General features: G+C 50.8%; 1 protein-coding gene across 1 annotated transcript; it reads right to left on the reverse strand.

Moving 5' to 3' along the window:
* Positions 1-4,759: 4,759 nt before the first annotated feature.
* TBX21 (T-box transcription factor 21) lies at positions 4,760-16,705 on the reverse strand. The gene is made up of 6 exons (XM_082704786.1): positions 15,998-16,705; positions 7,712-7,866; positions 7,245-7,366; positions 6,517-6,675; positions 6,318-6,379; positions 4,760-6,065 (listed from the first exon to the last, which is right to left on the reverse strand). The coding sequence occupies exons 1-6, from the start codon at positions 16,486-16,488 to the stop codon at positions 5,447-5,449; spliced, it is 1,608 nt and encodes a 535-aa protein (XP_082560912.1). The 5' UTR covers positions 16,489-16,705; the 3' UTR covers positions 4,760-5,446.
* Positions 16,706-18,315: the final 1,610 nt, after the last annotated feature.

Genomic DNA, 18,315 nt, shown 5'->3' on the forward strand with positions numbered 1-18,315 from the left:
AAAAGGGCCATCTGGGTGGCTCAGTTGGTTAAGTGACTACTTTCTGCACAGGTCATGGTCCTGGAGTCCCAGGATGGAGTCCTGCATCAGGCTCCCTGCTCAGCATGGAATCTGCTTCTCCCTCTGAACTTCCCTTCTCATGCTCTCTCTCTCTCTCTCATTCTCTCTCTTTCTCAGATAAAGAAATAAAAAAATCTTAAAAAAAAATAAAGAAAATAAAAGAACAAACAAATAAAAATATATGTATTCCAGGATACAGGAGATACAACACAAGAGAGACATGAAGGGAATCCCCAGATTGATGGTGAAGGAAAAAATCCTAGGATAATGGCTAGTCAATACATCCCATGGCTATCATCTAGCAGAAAAATTATTTCCCCTCTTCTTGTATATGTGCTGGTTTTGACCAATAGAATGTGGTGAGAGTGATGCAGTTTCAGTTCCAGACCTACCCTTGGAGGCCTGGAAGCTTCACTCTCACTCTTTTGGAGCCCTGAGCCAAGAAGTTTGACTACAGTGCTAGAGGGGTAAGTCCAGTCATAATTTGGTGTTCTCCATCTGTTGAATTAGACAAAAGGAGGAAGTGGAAGAAAGTTTCCCCAAGTTAGTCTTACTAACTTAAAACTAACAACTTACTAACTTCAAACTCAAACGTGACCCTAGAAAGCCACCAAGTATGCAAGAAAACAAATCCACTATGAGTGATAGTCAGAAAAATCAACATATTAGAGAACACTCCTACCACACCCTCCACAAATACCCTTCATTATTATCTGGAATTGTCAAATACAAATACAAAATCATTATGTAAAGAATTTTTACAGAAATAAAGAATGCACTTATAAGGGAAAACATGCAACAGGAAATCATCAGGATCATAGAATTTGCAAAAATAGAACTCATAGAAATGTAAAGCATGGGGCACCTGGCTGACTCAGTCAGAAGAGCATGCAACTTTTGATCTCAGGGTTGTGAGTTTAAGACTCACATTGGATGTAGAGATTACTTAAAAATAATAAAAAAATTAAAAACTAAAAAATAAGTGTGAAGCATAACATTAAAAAAACTTAATGGAGATATACAAAATAACGATGAGAAATACCTTGTAAACTATGAAAAGAAATTTCAAGTGAGTGGGCTAATCAGCATATTAGATACCATTGAAAGTAGAATTAAACAAAGAGAGATATCTCAAGAATTTATTCAGGAGGCGTGTGGGTGTCTTAGCGGGTTAAAACCTCTGTCTTTGGCTCAGGTCATGACCCCAGAATTCTGGGATCGAGCCCCACATAGGGCTCTCTGCTCAGTGGGGAGCCTGCTTCCCCCTCTCTCTCTCTACCTGCCTCTCTGCCTACTTGTGATCTCTGTCTGTTAAATGAATAAATAAAATCTTAAAAAATAAGAATTTATTCAGAATGCAGTGGAGAGGCAAGAAGAAAAAACCTAAGAGAGTTGTGAGACATGAATAATAAGAGAATGAGAATGTCTGACATCCATCTGATTGGAGTCCCAAAAGGTTAAATTGGAGAGAATGGAAAGAAGTAATGTTTAAAGATGGGGTGCCTGGGTGGCTCAGTGGGTTAAGAGTCTGCCTTTGAGTGAGGTCATGGTCTCAGGGTCCTGGGATCAAGCCCCACATTAAGCTTTCTGCTCAGTGGGGAGCCTGCTTCCTCCTCTCTCTCTGCCTATCTCTCTGCCTACTCATGATCTCTCTCTCTGTGTCAAATAAATAAAATCTTTAAAAAAAAAAGAAAATAAAGAAATAATGATTGGGAAATTTCAGAATTAATGAAAACCATGAATACACAGATTCAGGAAGCAAAACATATCCCAAATATGATCAAGAACAAATAAATTCATACCTTGTCACATCATAACAAATCTGTTGCACATCAAATATATCTAGATCTGGAAAGCAGAAATAAAAAAACAGATGACTTACAAAAGAATGATAATTAGAGTAGCAGCAGATTTCACAACAACAGAAGCCAGAAAATGGTGGAATGGCTTCTATAAAATAAGACAAAACTACTATCCACTTAAAATTTTTTACTCAGCAAAATACTATCCAATAACAAGGGGAAAAATAATAATTTTTGTAAGAAACAAGCTTACAAGGAATTTACAAAGAGACCATCTCATAAAAAGTTACAAAATATTTAGTTTAAGATTTAGGAAAGTGATCCCAGAAAAAAACAGAGGTAGAAATTCAAAAAGGAATAGTGAACAAAGAGAATGATGATATAAAGTTAAAGCCAAGCAACTACTAACTAAACAAAGTAATACAGGAGTATAACTTGAATTAAAGAAGAACTGAAGGGGTGCCCGACTGGCTCAGTCAGTAGAGCATGCAGCTATTGATCTTAGGGTTGTGAGTTTGAGTCCCGTGATGGGCATAGAGTTTACTTGAAAAATATAGAGAGTGGTGCGCCTGGGTGGCTCAGTGGGTTGAGACTCTGCCTTCGGTTCAGGTCATGATCTCAGGGTCCTGGGATGGAGCCCCGCATCGGGGTCTCTGCTCAGTGGGGAGCCTGCTTCCCCCTCTCTCTCTGCCTACCTATGCCTACTTGTGATCTCTGTTTGTCAAATAAATAAATAAATAAAATCTTTTAAAATATATGTATATATATTTTAGTATTTTGTATTTTACCTTTTCAGTAAACGGTACATTGAATATTGGACAAGTAATAGTAATGAACCTTTATGAGTCAAATAACAAAGCATCAAAACATATGCCCCCACACTTCTGGAAAAAGTGAAGTGTGTAAGGACAATTCCCTTCACTTATAGCTAATGAAGGGAACCAAAACCATTTAAAGACAGTGGGGAATGGGGTGCCAGGTGGGCTGGCCCAGTCGGAAGAGCACAGAACTCTTTTTTTTTTTTTAATTTAAGATTTTATTTATTTATTTGGCAGAGAGAGAGAGAGAGATCACAAGTAGGCAGAGAGAGAGGGAGGGGAAGCAGGCTCCCTGCTGAGCAGAGAGCCCGATGTGGGGCTCTATCCCAGGACCCCAGGATCATGACCTGAGCCGAAGGCAGAAGCTTTACCCACTGAGCCACCCAGGCACCCCAAGCATGGAATTCTTGATCTCAGGGTCAGACTCGAACTCATTCGAGCCCCACTTGGGTATTGGGTATAGAGATGACTAAAGATAAGTAAATAAATAAACTTAAAAAATCAAAAATAAAACAGAGGGAGAGAGGAGTGCTGTGATTACAGACAACAGTTCCCAAGGTCTAATTTAAAACCAATACTTATAACCCTAGAGAGTGACCGCCAAAGGCCAAAGGCTTGGGGCTGGGAGGAATTATTGCATTCACAGAGCGCAGCCAGGGGGTATAGCTCAGTGGAAGAGCATTTGACTGCACAGAGTGCAGCCTAACAGAACTCCTAATGTTTACAACATATGAGCTTCCAAATCCAGGGAGGGTGGAACCAAATATGGCTTCCTATCTTTTCCTTCTTCTGACTTGAAAGTGATGAAAATGGCCTCTGGAGAGAGACCAAGAAAGGAGGGGTTGTGAACTGTGATAGAAATGAAGTTTTCCAAGCTCCAGCAGAAGTGAGAAAATACCCCAGGGCCCATGAGGACAAGCCCCCCTTAGAATGGGGTATGCCCTGAACTGGCCCGAGGCAAAGGGAGTAATTCCAACCTCTCAAAAGGGGAGGGAGGGACAAACAAACAAAAAACCCCAACTTATCTCTGAGTTCTGCGATCCCTTTGCTCACCTGAGAGTTTTTCATTACTGAACGGTTTGCTTGTTGAGGTTTTTATTTTTGTATTATTCAATCCTGTAAACTAAAATTCTATAGTTTTCCTGAAGAAAAAGCATTTTCAGGGGCACCCACCTGGCCCAGTCAGTGGAGCACGCAACTCGTGATTTTGGGGTTGGGAGCTCCAGCCCCACATTGGGTGTAGAGATTACTTAAAAATAAAATCTTTAAAAAAAAAAGTATTTTCCATATGACCATATGATTCCAATGTTATAAAAACATATTTCTGTCTATCTATTTAACCCATTTAACATTTAGTGATAATTTTGGATGGGTGGTAAGATTTGGGAAAATTTATTGCTGTCTTTTTACTTTCCTGCCTGGCTTAACGTTCTTTAAGAGAAGCAGGTGTCATTTTAAAAACATAATTTAGCAGCCGCGTAAAAAGAGAGAAAAACAGAGCTAGAGAATTATAGCAACAATCACGTACAGGCTGAGGGCTTACTGTTTACCAGGCACTGTTCTAAACATTAGACATTAGTTTGAATCACGAAATTGTCAATATTAGGCTGTTCTTGACCGACGGAAACAGCAATTTCATAGGGTTCAACTTGTATTTACTCCTCTAACTTTTGAACACCCCTAAGATGAAGATGGAAAACCAAAGCTGCTAGACATGTAGAGAGAAATCAAGGCTCTTCTTCCTCGCAGAATCCCCAGTTCCCTCACCCCCAGGGCCCGGTCTTCTGATCTTGCCGTCCATTGCCTCCTCCACAGGTCAGGTGCTACCCAGACAGAGGGATCGCTCTCTGTCCCCAAGATGCCTTACGAGGTGGAATCAGCCATCAGCCTGAGTGCCAAAGGTAGCACGTGTGGCCTTGCTTTGACTCTGTCTGTCCCCGGAATGAAGCCACTCAGGATTTCTAGGCAGCTCCCATTCTTGGAAACTTCTGCTGCAGCCGGGGATGGATGGTGTTCTCACAATTCCCAGTGGAGCCCCCAACCATGTCCCCTTTCAGGGCACTGAAGCAGGACACATTCTACAGTTTCACGTTTATTTTCAGAAAGTGATGAAAACAAAAGAAATAGATCCAGACACCACTCTCTGTACAATAAATAGCCTCCCCGTTCAAAAAGGAAAAAAAAAAAAAAAAAGAAAAAAGAAAGAAAGAAAGCGTGCGCGCACACAACTAATCCCCACCGCAAGACTTTGCTCCTTGAGGTGTGCACCAACCCCGCCCCCCTTTCCAGGCTCTTCCTCAGGACCCCACTGTCTCCGAGCAGATGGGGCCCAGGCCAGCTGCCCCAAAGTCATCTGAGTCCCCTCGCCGACACTGGCTGGCTGGCTGTCATTAAATCCTCAGCATCTTTATTTTCACACACCTGACCCCTCACCCCCCCCCCCCACAGAAGCAAGGAAGCTCCTTTGTGTCCAAGACTTTCTTGTTCTGTTTTCTGTTCTCCAGCTGGGAACCCACAGCCAGAAGCAGCACCAGGTAAATGACCGTAGTTAGGGCAAAGGAGGGGGCAGGGAACACGTCTCTTAGGTTTCGCTTTGGGCCCAAAGCAGCAAGTGAATCCCAGAAGCCTACTTGGCACCCCTCTTCCTCAACCAACTACAAAAGGAGAAGGGACAGAGGGAGCTGGGGGCCTCCCAGTCCTGAGTCACCTGTCTGCGGTATTTGGTGTCTTCCAACCTGATGACATTGTTCCTGTCATGTCATCTGTTCAATTGGGAAAGTAGCTATAAAACTGACCTTCGGTTTCCTTATCAAAAGGAGAAGGGGCCCCAGCAGGGGAGGAGCTGTCACCACTGGAAGGATAGGGGGACACACGCCTCCTCTTAGAGTCTCCTTCACCCAGTCCTGAGTCACTGGACTCTGGCCGGATGGGGGTGATCTCAGTCCACACCGAAGGGGAGCCCTGGTCCTCTGGCCCCCGTCCCTCAGAAGCTCCAGGACCAGGTTCCATGGGCAGAGTCCGCATGGGGCGGAACCAGCTGCCTGGGCCCACCTTGGGAGGGTACTGGGGGGCCATCGGCCAGCCAGCTCCAGGCGCCAGGACATCCTGGCCTCGGTAGTAGGACATGGTGGGTCCAGGGGCGGAGGGCAGGAAGGCAGGCTTCATGCTGACTGCTCGAAACTCGGCCTCATAGCTGTGGTCCCGGGGGGCCCCCAACCAGTACGGCTGGGAAGCCACATCCTTGGCCTGCCCAGGAAGGTCGGGGTAGAAGCGGCTAGGAACGGGATACTGGTTCGGTAGAAGAGGAGAGTAGTGGTCTCCGCCGAGCAATTGACAGTTGGGTCCGGGCGGGGAGGGCACGCTCGTGTCAACAGATGCATACATGCTAAAAAAAAAAAAAAAAGGCAAGAAAACAGTGGTCACGAACAGAACCCATCGTCTGCGAGCCTGCCTGCTGCCTGCTCCTCCCTGGACCTTCTTTCCCTGGCCTCACTGCCCTCCAAGCATCTGTCCCATCTCTTCCCACCAGCTCCCACCCCCAGGAGCAGAGAGGAGACAGGCTCTGCGCATGTCTGGAGTCAGGCCTCGGGAGGGACCAAGAGGAGGCCCTTGGTGAGCTGAACCCAGCAGCACTTACGACTCAAAGTTCTCCCGGAATCCTTTGGCAAAAGGGTTGTTATCAATTTTCAGCTGAGTAATCTAGAGAGAGGGTAAATAGAGGCACCTGAGTCCCGAGTCTGGGGCTAGGGAACTCCTGAATTTCCCGCCGAGGAAGACGGTGACCCCCACTCTCCCCCTCCTGCCCCACGCAGCTCGGGCAGGCCGAGGGCCCTCACCTCCGCATTCTGGTAGGCGGTCACGGCGATGAACTGGGTCTCTTGGAAGGTGAAAATGTGCGTGTTGGAAGCGCTGCAGGCTGCCTCCGGCTCCCCGTCGTTCACCTCGACGATGTGCAGCCGAGGTTGGTACTTATGGAGGGACTGGAGCACGATCATCTAAGAGAGAACCGGATGCTTGTGGGGGTCGACGGCTCCTCTACCCCCACCCTGGCTGACCGATGACCAGGCTAGAAGCGACCCTGAGGCCATCATGTCCACTGCCCCGCCCTGCTACCATGCAACTTCCTCCAGGCGCTCTAGCTCCGGTCCCCAGCCTCTCTAGGGCATCAGCTCTGCCCTCTTACCCCCTGTCCTACCCCCCCAGATGCGCATTGCGACTGGGGTATTAGTACAAGCAGGGTTTTTCAGGGAGGGGGCTCTGTTAACAGTATTGCTCAACTCAGAGAGATTCTGCATCCATTGCCCGGGGCCACTGGCACCAAATCTATGCCCAGCATGGTGCACAGGTGATGGCAGCTTGGGGCTCGGTGAAGAAACCCCCAGGGCTGGTTTGGCGCATGTCATCCCAGACGCGAGCCCACATCTGCCCGTGAGAGTCAGCCGCCTCCCACCTCATCTTCCTCCCCTGCCCAGGCGTGTGGAAAAGAACGAGTCAGAGAAGAAGGAAGGTGACTTTAACAGAACTGAATCAGCCAGGAGGGGTGGGGGTTGGCAAGGAGTCCCACCTGGGTCACATTGTTAGAGGCCCCTTTGTTGTTCGTGAGCTTTAGTTTCCCGAATGAAACTTCCTGGCGCATCCAGTGGGCCCCAGTATTGGGGGAGTCTGGGTGGACGTAGAGGCGGTTTCCTGTGGACAGTGAACCTCCTTGGCACGCAACCCCCTGGGGACCAGACCCCATAGTGATGTGGGGCTTCTTTGCCTGTTCTGAGGGGGATGTCAGAAAGGCTGCAGGGGGAAGGCCAGATGGGGCAGGGCAAGGGGAGGTGGGGGCAGAGGACTGAGCAGAAGGCAGGCTAACGCAGAGCAGAGAAGGGAAGACAAACCCAACCGGAGTGAGAAGTGGGAGGGGATAAGGGTGGAATGGGGAACTCAGGTGTAGGGGGCAAGGGCTTGGGGGTTCCTCCTGGATCCACCAGGGGGCGCCCAGCCTCAGAGGAAAAGCGTGCCCACCGCTCCGCAGAGCGCTCCTACCTGGCATGCTGCCCTCAGCCTTTCCACACTGCACCCACTTGCCGCTCTGATACCGCCAGTGGTGCTGGTCCACCAAGACCACGTCCACGAACATCCGGTAATGGCTGGTGGGCTCCAGTCCCGCCACAGTAAATGACAAGAATGGGAACATCCGCCTGGGGAGAACAGAGAGACCCGCCGACATCCATCAGCTCCCCAACCTCGCAGACGCATCCTCGCAACCACCCCTATGCGGAGGCTTTCATTTCGGTGGTGTGCTGGCATCGGCTGGCAACCCGCGAGACAGCCGACTGGAAATGACCAGGACGTGTGCCAGGCAATTGTTATGTACCGGCAATATTTTAAAATTAAATTATGTAAACTTACAATTAAGTATACTGCCTTATAAGCCAAGGTAATAACTACTCAAAAATCATCACTTCTCAGTTCCTTTACCATATTTCACTATTATCTCTGCTTTTGAAGTGACTTATAGCTCTTGTTCCTGAAAGATGGAAATACTAGACACCGCACGAATGCCCAACTCTTCCTGACTTTGCATTCAGTGACTCCGTGTGCACAGCTCAAAATCAGGCACCACAGGAGTCTTCACACCACGGAAATCAGCAAACACTATGAATCAGGGCTTTTTCAGTGTTTTTCATCCCGAGGATCAGTTTCTAGACATTAGCTACACGGCACTGTCTCTAATCTTCGTTTTCTTCCTAGTGGGGAGCAAAGCCACAAGCCAGCCCCGCACAGGCACTTCCCAGTAGGCCCTCATGCCTCAGCTCCCCAAGCCCTGGGGTGGTCTCAGGCCCTGACACATCCTCTCCACTGCAGCCCTCACGGTGCTTACGCATTCCCGGCCCCGTGGTGCCCAGGCTTTCCCTGCCCCATCCTCCTGGGCCTGATGTCTATGATACGGCCTGTCCCAGGCCTGAGCCTCAGAGAAGTACCTAAAATCCCAGATGAAACTTTCCATCCACCTGAAAAAGAACTCTATTAAGCACAATTCTCATGCTCCAAGTCTTGCTTCCAGGGGAAAGCAGAGGAAGTCAAGGTTGGGATGCTGCATTATCCTCCCTTGTGCCAGAGTAATAGATCAAGAGAAAGAAATACTTCCCTACCCAACCATCTCTGCCACTTCCACCATCACCACTCCCACCTGTACCATCACTACAACCACCAGTGCACCAACACCCCCATCACCACCATCACTACAACCACTACCTCCACCAACACCCCATCACCACCATCACTATGACCACCACCTGCACCAATATCCCCATCACCACCATCACTATGACCACCACCTGCACCAATATCCCCATCACCACCATCACTACAACCACTACCTCCACCAAGAGCCCCATCACCACCATCACTATGACCACCACCTGCACCAATACCCCCATGACCACTATCACTACAACCACTACCTACAGCAAGAGCCCCATCACCACCATCACTACAACCACACCTCCACCATCACTGCTCCCATCACCAAACCATCACCTCCATTACCACCATCACTACAATGGTCCCCTCCACCATTACTGCCCCTACTACAACCACCACCTCTACCAGCACCAGGCTAATGGCCTAGCTTTTCTTTCTTAACCCAAACAGGAAGAGCAGAATTTGCAGGATGGCAGAATCAAACTCTCATCAGAATGACTTTGCATTCCCACATATCTCTCCCCTCCTCCTATAAGAAGTCATACCAGATGGGAATAAAAACACCAGCCCATGTGTCAGGAAACCTGGAGAAGGGAGAGTTCCAGAGGCCTGGGAACACTTTTGGGTGCACCCTAGACCCCAGAAGATCCCAGAGCAACACCCTCGATAACGTTGGGAAGGTGTCTCCACCTTCCTGTCTTCTCCAGACTCTCCCATGCTGAGAAAAAAAAGGAGAGACTTACTGGCCCCATCCCCTTGCTGGCCTGGAGTAAGTGAAATCCCAAACCAAACCTCAGTTTCTTCACCCATAAATGGGAACAATAACTCCTAACCATTTTTCCTCTAAGAGCTGCGAGAAAGTTTGAAAGATGTGAAACTCAGCTCATCCGGTCCCTCCCCCACTATACCCTCTCGCTGGCCCAGAGCGATCAAAGCCCGCTGGGTCTGAGGAAGGACCCCTCCACCAGGGTCCTGAGCTCAGCCTCAGGCTCCAGGTCCCAGGGGCTCAGGGGGCAGCTGACTTGAGAAATCAAAGGTTAGGAAGGAGACCTTAAATATTTAAGGCTGAAACAATATTTTCAACACGTCTCTACCAACATCTCATAGTATGACAGCGGTCGGGCTGTCCACATTTTCTGTATTATAACCAGTTGTTGCCTAAACCTGCAGGTTTAAAGGAAGGGAAGGACTGACTATATTCATTGTGTCTCTACTTAGAAGCATCCAGTTCGCCCGAAATGTAACACAGTATTTCCGATTTTATACTTGAAGGAACCAAGGAGCAGAGAGCCGAGCTGACAGCGCCCTGGTGAGAGGGCAGAGTCAGGGTCTGCCCGGCTGTGCGTCCATCTCTCCACTCCGCGTATCTCTGCTGGAGGGACATGAAGGAGATGCCGAAGAGGATGGGGGAACGGGAGAGGAGTAAGGAGGTCTCATTTCACCCTAAAAGTCTAGAATCACCACCAGCTGGAATCCCAAAATAGCCCCTGATTTACATGACATTTTGCTGGGAAGCAACAGGGTCTGGTGCCAACCTCAACTCTCTCCAAAAAGACCAGCCTGCCCTCAGAGGACAGGGCCCAAGACCCTAAATTCCTCCACTGCCCCATAGGACTAGCCCATCCCGAAATGATCTGCAGGGTCATCATACCCGTCCAACCTCAAACACTTTTTTTTTTTTTTTTAAGATTTTATTTATTTATTTATTTGACAGAGAGAGACACAGCAAGAGACGGAACACAAACAGGGGGCATGGGCGAGAGAGAAGCAGGCTTCCCGCTGAGCAGGGAGCCCAATGCAAGTCTCTATCCCAGGACCTCCAGGATCATGACCTAAGCCAAAGGCAGACACTTAAAAACTGAGCCACCTAGGTGCCCCTGAACACTTCTGATAGGCTCCAACTCACCATCGTGACAAACAAATTACAAGGAGGTAGTTTTGGGTCTGTCGTGTTGGCAGGATGTTTTAAAATTAATCTCTAGGGGCACCTGGGTGGCTCAGTGGGTTGAGGACTCTGCCTTCAGCTCAGGTCATGATCTCAGGGTCCTAGGATAGAGCCCTGCATTGAGCTCTCTGCCCAGTGGGGATCCTGCTTCCTCCTCCTTCTCTCTCTCTATATATATCTCTCTCTGCCTGACTCTCTGCCTACTTATGATCTCTGTCAAATAAATTTAAAAACCTTAAAAATAAATAAATAAATAAAATTAATCTCTAATGCTGATGAGTCTGTGGGGAAATGGGTCCTCTTACATTTTATTCGTTATTTGTGGGGGTATTAATTAGCAGCACCTTTTAGAACATTCCAGCAGTGCCTTGGACCCATGGAAACGCAAATGGTGCTCAGGCATCAAAGATCTCCTCCACCCACCAACCTCAGACCCAGCTTTGTGGAAATCGAACAGCCACTAGCAAACGGGCCAACAAAAAGTAAAGCTGTTTTCACCTGCCCTGAGAGAAATGAAGCCAGTGAGTCCAAATTCAAGTGCCCCCTGCCCCACAACAAAAGAAAAAAATAAAAGAAAATTGTTTTAAAGATCTACAAAGTTTGGGATGCCTGGGTGGCTCGGTTGAGCAGCTGCCTTCGGAATCAGGTCATGATCCCAGCCTCCTGGGATCTAGTCCGGCATCAGACTCCTTGCTCAGCAGGGAGCCTGCTTTTCCCTCTGCCTCTGCCTGCCACTCTATCTGCCTGTGCTCACTCTCTGTCAAATAAATAAATAAAATCTTTTTTTAAAAAAATTAAAAATTAAAATAAAATAAAGATCTACAAAGTTCTAGGAGTCGGGATTGTAGGGAAGGCCACAATGGCTGTGAGACCAGTGATCCAAGATCTAGCGGCACTGAAATTGTTTCCTCCAATGCTAAATTCACACACACACACACACACACACACGTACACACGCAAATTGAGCTACTTAACAACAGAACTACCCAAAGTTATCTTAATTATAATAATCAACTAATCACACCCAGAAAAGTGGGGACTGCCAGCCACGAATGCACTCCCACACACCCACACACGCAGACACCCGCCTCTCCCTTCCTCTGCTGAGAATGTCTACCATCAGCTAGTCCATGCCCACCAACACATTCACAGTACACACACAGTGCCACCCAGAAATACAGCACAAGTCCGCGGTGGGCACCCCGAATTTCCACAAACGCGCCAAATTTGAACTCCAACCTCTCCAGTTGGCCAGTCCAACATTTTACCTCACTTTCTCCTCCCCGCCCCACCTGAGTTGCCGGGATCAGTTGCTGGCACTGGGAATCGCCACCCCCCCCCCGGCGCCCCACCCTGTTGCTGCCCGTGGAGGAGAGAGTGACGGTGTGACTTGTCCATACTGAGGGATGGGTCTAGGGTGGGTGGGAGAGGAAGGATCTGGGAGAGAGTGAGTCAGCCCAAGGCACAAGGCCGTGGAGCTGTGGGTGGGCCTGGCTTGGGAGGATTTTTTCAAAAAGGAAGAAGGCCGTGGGTGATGTGGTGATGACGGGCAGGTCACTGGAACCCACGGAGGGACGGGCCAGCCCTCCACACAGGAGAGAAAGGGTGCTGTTCTCTGAGCCCAAGCCGTGCTCTTTAGAAGCCAGTAGCATAAGGAAATGGCCGCCAAGTTCCCAGATCACTGGAGCCTGAGCTCAGTGCCCGGTGATGAGGGCTGGTAGGACTGAATGGGGGACAGTGTTTTCTGTCCCCTCTACCCCACCATGGGGACGCTGAGGTCTGATTCAAGGGAAGGCATCAAAGAAAATGGTGAGGGGCTACTGCACCTTTCCAACGGGGACCCCATGGTGTCTGAAGCAGTTCCTCAGGATGGATGGAAAGCCTGAGGATAATCACACACTCACGTGCGTGCACAGGCGATTACAAAGTGGTCAAGGAAATTTTTATGATATTTATGAATTTTTCCTCAGGTTTGTTAATGATATTGTGTTTACTTATCAAAAGCCATTTTTAGGGACACCTGGTGGCTCAGTCAGTTGAGCCTCCAACTCTTGATTTTGGCTCAGATCATAATCTTAGAGTCTTAAGATTGAGTCCCGTGTCAAACACTGTGCTGGGCATGGAGCCTGCTTAGGATTCTCTCTCCCCCCCAACCCCCAGTAAATAAATACATAAACAAATAAATGAATAATTTTGATAATCATTTTAAGGGACACCTGGGTGGCTCAGTGGGTTAAGCCTCTGCTTTTGGCTCAGGTCATGATCTCAGGATCCTGGGATAGAGCCCCGCATGGGGCTCTCTGCTCGGCAGGGGCCTGCTTCCCCTTCTCCTTCTGTCTGCCTCTTTGCATACTTGTGATCTCCCTCTCTCTCTCTTTCAAATAAATGAATAAATAATTTAAAAAAAAAACACTTTTAGATGTGCATAGAGAAATTTTCAGGATGCAAGAATACAGTGCCTAGGATTTACTTATTACATACTTGCTGCCGTCACTAATAAAACTGCAGACTAGGGGGTGGGAGGCAGAAGCGAGGTGAGTGAGGATATGAAGAAACGAGATTGGGGGGCGCCTGGGTGGCTCAGTGGGTTAAGCCGCTGCCTTCGGCTCGGGTCATGATCTCAGGGTCCTGGGATCGAGTTCCGCATCGGGCTCTCTGCTCAGCGGGGAGCCTGCTTCCCTCTCTCTCTCTCTGCCTGCCTCTCCATCTACTTGTGATTTCTCTCTGTCAAATAAATAAATAAAATCTTTAAAAAAAAAAAAAAGAAACGAGATTGGAACAAGCAGTAACAACTGTTGAAACTGGGTGATGGGTAGGTTGGAGATTTTTCCTGCACTTTTGTATATATTGGAATTTTTCATATTAAAAGAAAGTAGTTTGGGGTGCCTGGGTGGCTCAGTGGGTTAAGCCTCTGCCTTTGGCTCAGGTCATGATCTCAGGGTCCTGGGATCGAGCCCCACATCGGGCTCTCTACTCAGCGGGGAGCCTGCTTCCCCCTCTCTCTCTCTCTGCCTGCCTCTCTGCCTGCTTGTGATCTCTCTCTCTGTCAAATAAATAAATAAAATCTTTAAAAAAAAAAAAAAGGAAAGTAGTTTTATGGATCTGAAAGGGAGACAGCAAGACTTGTCAAGAGAGAATTATTCAGCAAGAATCTAAAGGAAGAAGGAAGCCACAGGGGTAGTGACGGCGACCTCACTGAGTTGCATGCCCGCATCCCCCTGAGACACCCACCCAACCAGGTTGCAGGTGGCCCACAGCCAGCCCCGCACCCACCACCGGATCTCCGAAGTGCTGGCCAAGGCTCTGGGCAGGCCGGCCGCCCCTCGAGACTGAAAGGGCAGAGGCCTGGCAGCAGGTGGCAGGGAGACCCGGGCCAGTCCCCCGGGTGGGAGAGCTTCCTGAGAGCAGAGGTCTGGGTTCAGGTCAGTTGTGCGACTAAGGACAAGCCACCAGCCGTCCTGTGCTACGGTGCCACTAGCTGTGAATGGGGAGATCTCTTGGCCTACGTAGTAGCACACAGTGGAAGAATGGAAGTGAAAGCACTCTGAACGCATCAAGGCCTTTGGACAGTGTAGGTGGCTCTTCTCACTCCCAGCCGTGACGGGCTGGAGAAAGAAGCCCAGGCAGATACCATCTGGGTTCAGGTGCCCGTTCTGCCTGCAACAGGTGGGCTGTGAAACCTCAGAGAGTCTCCTTCTGTCACTGAGCCCATTTCCCTGTCTGTGCAGGAAGGGGCCTGGAAAGGATCTTCTGGGTCACCTCCAATTCAGATGTGAGGCCTGGGCTGTGTCTGGGAGCACTCAGAGGGGACTGGGTTTGGGGGACGCAGAGAGGAATTCTCAGAAGGCTTAAGGGATAAAGGCCACACCTTTAAAAAAAAATGCCAACTTTCCTGGGTCCATCCCAGAGAAAAAGGTACAACTCAGCAACTTGAAGCTATTCATTGTTGGTGGACAGGTCCCTCAATCCCATGCTACCCCACAGAACTCCCTGGAAAGGAAGAATGTCCTAGCTATCCCTAGACTGAATGCCAACACCCCTGGGGCCAGCATGGCCTCCCCCAACCCCGCCCCTGCTCCCTCCCCAAGCCGCACCCTGGGCGTCTGCCCTTTGACACCTCCTGGATGTGCTGATGACAGAGCCTGAGAGAGGTCCTCCCTGGTCCCCAGCAGGCCCCCACAGGGAAGGGTGGGTGCACACTCTCCCAGGCCAGACCCAAGCAGGGCCCACTCAGCATTGCTTACTAAACAAATACCAGTGGCAAGTTTCTCTTCCTTTCCCCACGCATGAGGCTCTCCCCGGAAGCAGCACCCTTGGCCCCAAACCCTACCCCGCATGCACTGGGCTTCAGGGTCCCCAGACGCATAGAAGCCATGGGTTCCCCAGGCTGGATCTTACACTGGAAAGTATCTGGCCAAGGGTGAGGCAGACTCTCGGGGGACAGAGGCGGGAAGGAGCAGAGTGGGACTGGCTGCCCGCTGGGACCCATAAGTTAGCTTTACCTGCTCAGGCCCACGGGCATGTGGGCTCTCCGGCAGGGCCTATGCCTGGAAGCGATCTGAGCCCCCCATACACTTTACCACTCCCCCTAAAACACACTCACAGGAGACATACGATCTCAAAGTACTACCGGAAAGGAAACTTGGCGACAGCTTCTCCATGTCACCAAATCCCAGGCTTACCCACCTCCCAAAACTGACCTGTGCACAACAGCAGCAAAGAGGCTTGGAGAGGTGGGTGGTGGGAGGGTAGAGGTAGCAGAAGTTGGGGGGTGGGTTGTTGTGCTGGGTTGTTGTCTGGGGTACCAAGACCCTGCCTTCTTCTCCATTTGTCCGCATAGGGGCTAAGAGGGGTCCTGCCCTGTTAAATCCAAAACACAGTCCCTCTCTGCCCAGAGATCCCCATGGAGGCAGACAGTGAGGTAAGGGCACACCCCTAAACCACGATAGCTTCTCACCGCACCCATTCTCTTCCATCTCCCTTCTGAGTTCTGCCTGTTGGTGTAATGTCCTGGGAGAAAACAACCCCCAGAACTTTTCTGTCCTCGCTACAACTCCGTCCCCGCTTCCCCCAAAGCCTAAGCCAAACAGTGATGGGCGCCGTCTAGACAGGAGAAAAAAAAAAAAAACCACGTCCTTGTTCCGGGCCCGCTCGCCTCGCGGGGCGCGCGTCTCACTCACCGTCCCTGCTTGGTGATGATCATCTCCGTCTGGTGCTGATTAAACTTGGACCACAACAGGTGGTTGTTGAGCGCTACTCTCAGCTTTCCCGACACTTCCAGCCCCGCGGGCAGCGCGTAGTCCTCGCGCGGCCCCGGGTACAGTCCCGAGCGCGGGTCCGGGGCCGCGTAGCCGTCCCCAGGCTGGTAGCCCTCGGCGCTTGCCGTCGGCGGGAAGGGCTCGCCCACCCCGGGGAAGCCGGTGGCCTGGGGCCGGGGCGGGTAGGCGTAGGCTCCGAGGAAGCGGCCTGGCGGAGCTGGCACCAGGGCGCCCCCTGCGTAGGGCGCCCCCAGGGTGGCGCCCCCGCGACGGTCGGCCGCGTCCTGGGCGCCGGGATCCGGGTAGAAGTAGCGGTTCTGCGGCTCGGCGCCAGGCGCCCGGCCCTCGTCGCTCGCCGGCATCGGCTCGGTACCCGTCAGCATGTCTCCGCAGCCCCGCGCCACGATGCCCATCCGGGGCGGGCTGGCACCTGCCCGCTGCCGTCGGGGACCGGCCCCTCTCCGCGCGGGGGGCAGGCGCGGGGGGTCGCGAGGGGCGGGGCCCCGGGGGCGGGAACGCGGGTGGGGGGCCCCACCCGAGCCCGGCCTCGGACGCCTGGGTCCTGCGCCCGCGTTTGGCGGGCGCGCGGCAGCTCCTGGGCTCCCTCTCCAGCGGGCCGCTGTCACTAGCGGCGCGGCGCCTTTGCTGTGGCTTTATGAAGCTCTCCGGGCTCCCCCCACCCCACCACCTCGGCGCCGCCCCGCTTCACCCCGCCCCCTCGTGGCTAATACTCTGCAAATTCTATGCAGTCGCCGAGGACTGGAGGCCCCCACGGTGTGGCGAGTCCCCAGGCGCCGCGAAATTCGCGCTTCAAGACTACCTTCTGGAAGAGTCCATCCGTCCACCTGAAAACGCCAGCCTGTTTCTCTCCTCTGGACCCTCGTGGAAATTCCACCCATCCTTCAGGGCTCAGCTCTAAGGTCCCCTCCTACAGGAAGCCCTCGGTGATGGCGTTGGCCCGGATGGGACTCACAGAGCCTTCTGGCAGCACTCTCGGAGCAACTAGCAGGGTCTGCACTCAGTCTGAGCTGCTTAGACGGGAAACATTCAACTGCTGCCCACTGTGCGCCCAGGCTCTGTGCTAAGTGACTTTGCCTGAAGTGTCTGTGTTCTTCCTCCAGGCCAGAGACCCAGGTGGGCTGTGTCCTATGCATCTTGTTCCTCCAGCCCCAAGGCAGACCTGGCAGCAGGTAGGCAGCCGGCAGAGATCCCCAAAGGGGACTGCATCACTCCAGTTGCAGATTTGCAGGGCCCTGGGCGTCCTGGGGGTTAGCGAAGGCTCTGGAAGCAGCACTGACATGTCTCTCCTCTGGGTCTTGGCACTGACTCTGCCTGTCGCTCAGGTACGTGTGACCTGGACAAGACGCTTCCCTTGCCTGAAAGTCAGCCTCACGTGCCTCCTCGTTAGAATGGGGAAAACTCACTGATCCACTTTTCCGAGGGCTGTGCGTCTCACCTGGGAGGTGGAAGTGTGCAGGGCTTTACCCCTTTACCCCTTTACCCCTGCTGCCCGGAACGATTCAGAGCTGGCTGACAGGAAGGACACCCACCTGTTCTGGGGGACTGCCTGACGAGAGGACGACCACACCAGAGCTTTTCTTTCTCTATTTTCCTTTTCTGTTAACTAACACAGTCTTCTTATGATGAAAACAGTCCCCCTCCCCCAGTTGAAAATAGCACCTTCGGAAGTTTTCCTGCATACAAAGGTAAAATACACTCAGAAAAAATTTAAGCAGTTAAAGTAAAAATGGGACTATATAAACCACCACAAATTCCACTCCCCACCAGAGGCAAATTGGATTGACATTTTGGCGAATACCCCTCCAGATATTACCCCTCCAGACATCACTCCTTGCGCACGGCCTTTCTGTCTTTTGTGTACGTGCCCACACACACACACACAATTTTATATAAACACCACATGTGCTGCTTTGTAATGTGTATTTTTTTTTTCATTCAACAAGGTGTCATGGAATTTTTTACATCTCAATATATAGATAAAGATTTACATTTTTAAGAGTGTTTTGAAAAATACTTTCAATTTTCATCCTGGTAAAGGTTAACATCTCCTCTCACAGCACCCTCCCAGACCTCCTCACTTCTCCCCTGGGGGCTGGCCCCATCTCCCATCTCTGTCCCAGCGCAACAGGGCTTCACCCTTAGGGGTCCGTGGGGACTCTCTGTTCCCAACTAGAGCTGAACCAAGAGGCAGGTTGGCAGGAGAAGGGGAAGCTGGGGAC

This window comes from Mustela nivalis (assembly GCF_964662115.1).
Source record: "Mustela nivalis genome assembly, chromosome: 17".
NCBI lineage: Eukaryota > Metazoa > Chordata > Mammalia > Carnivora > Mustelidae > Mustela > Mustela nivalis.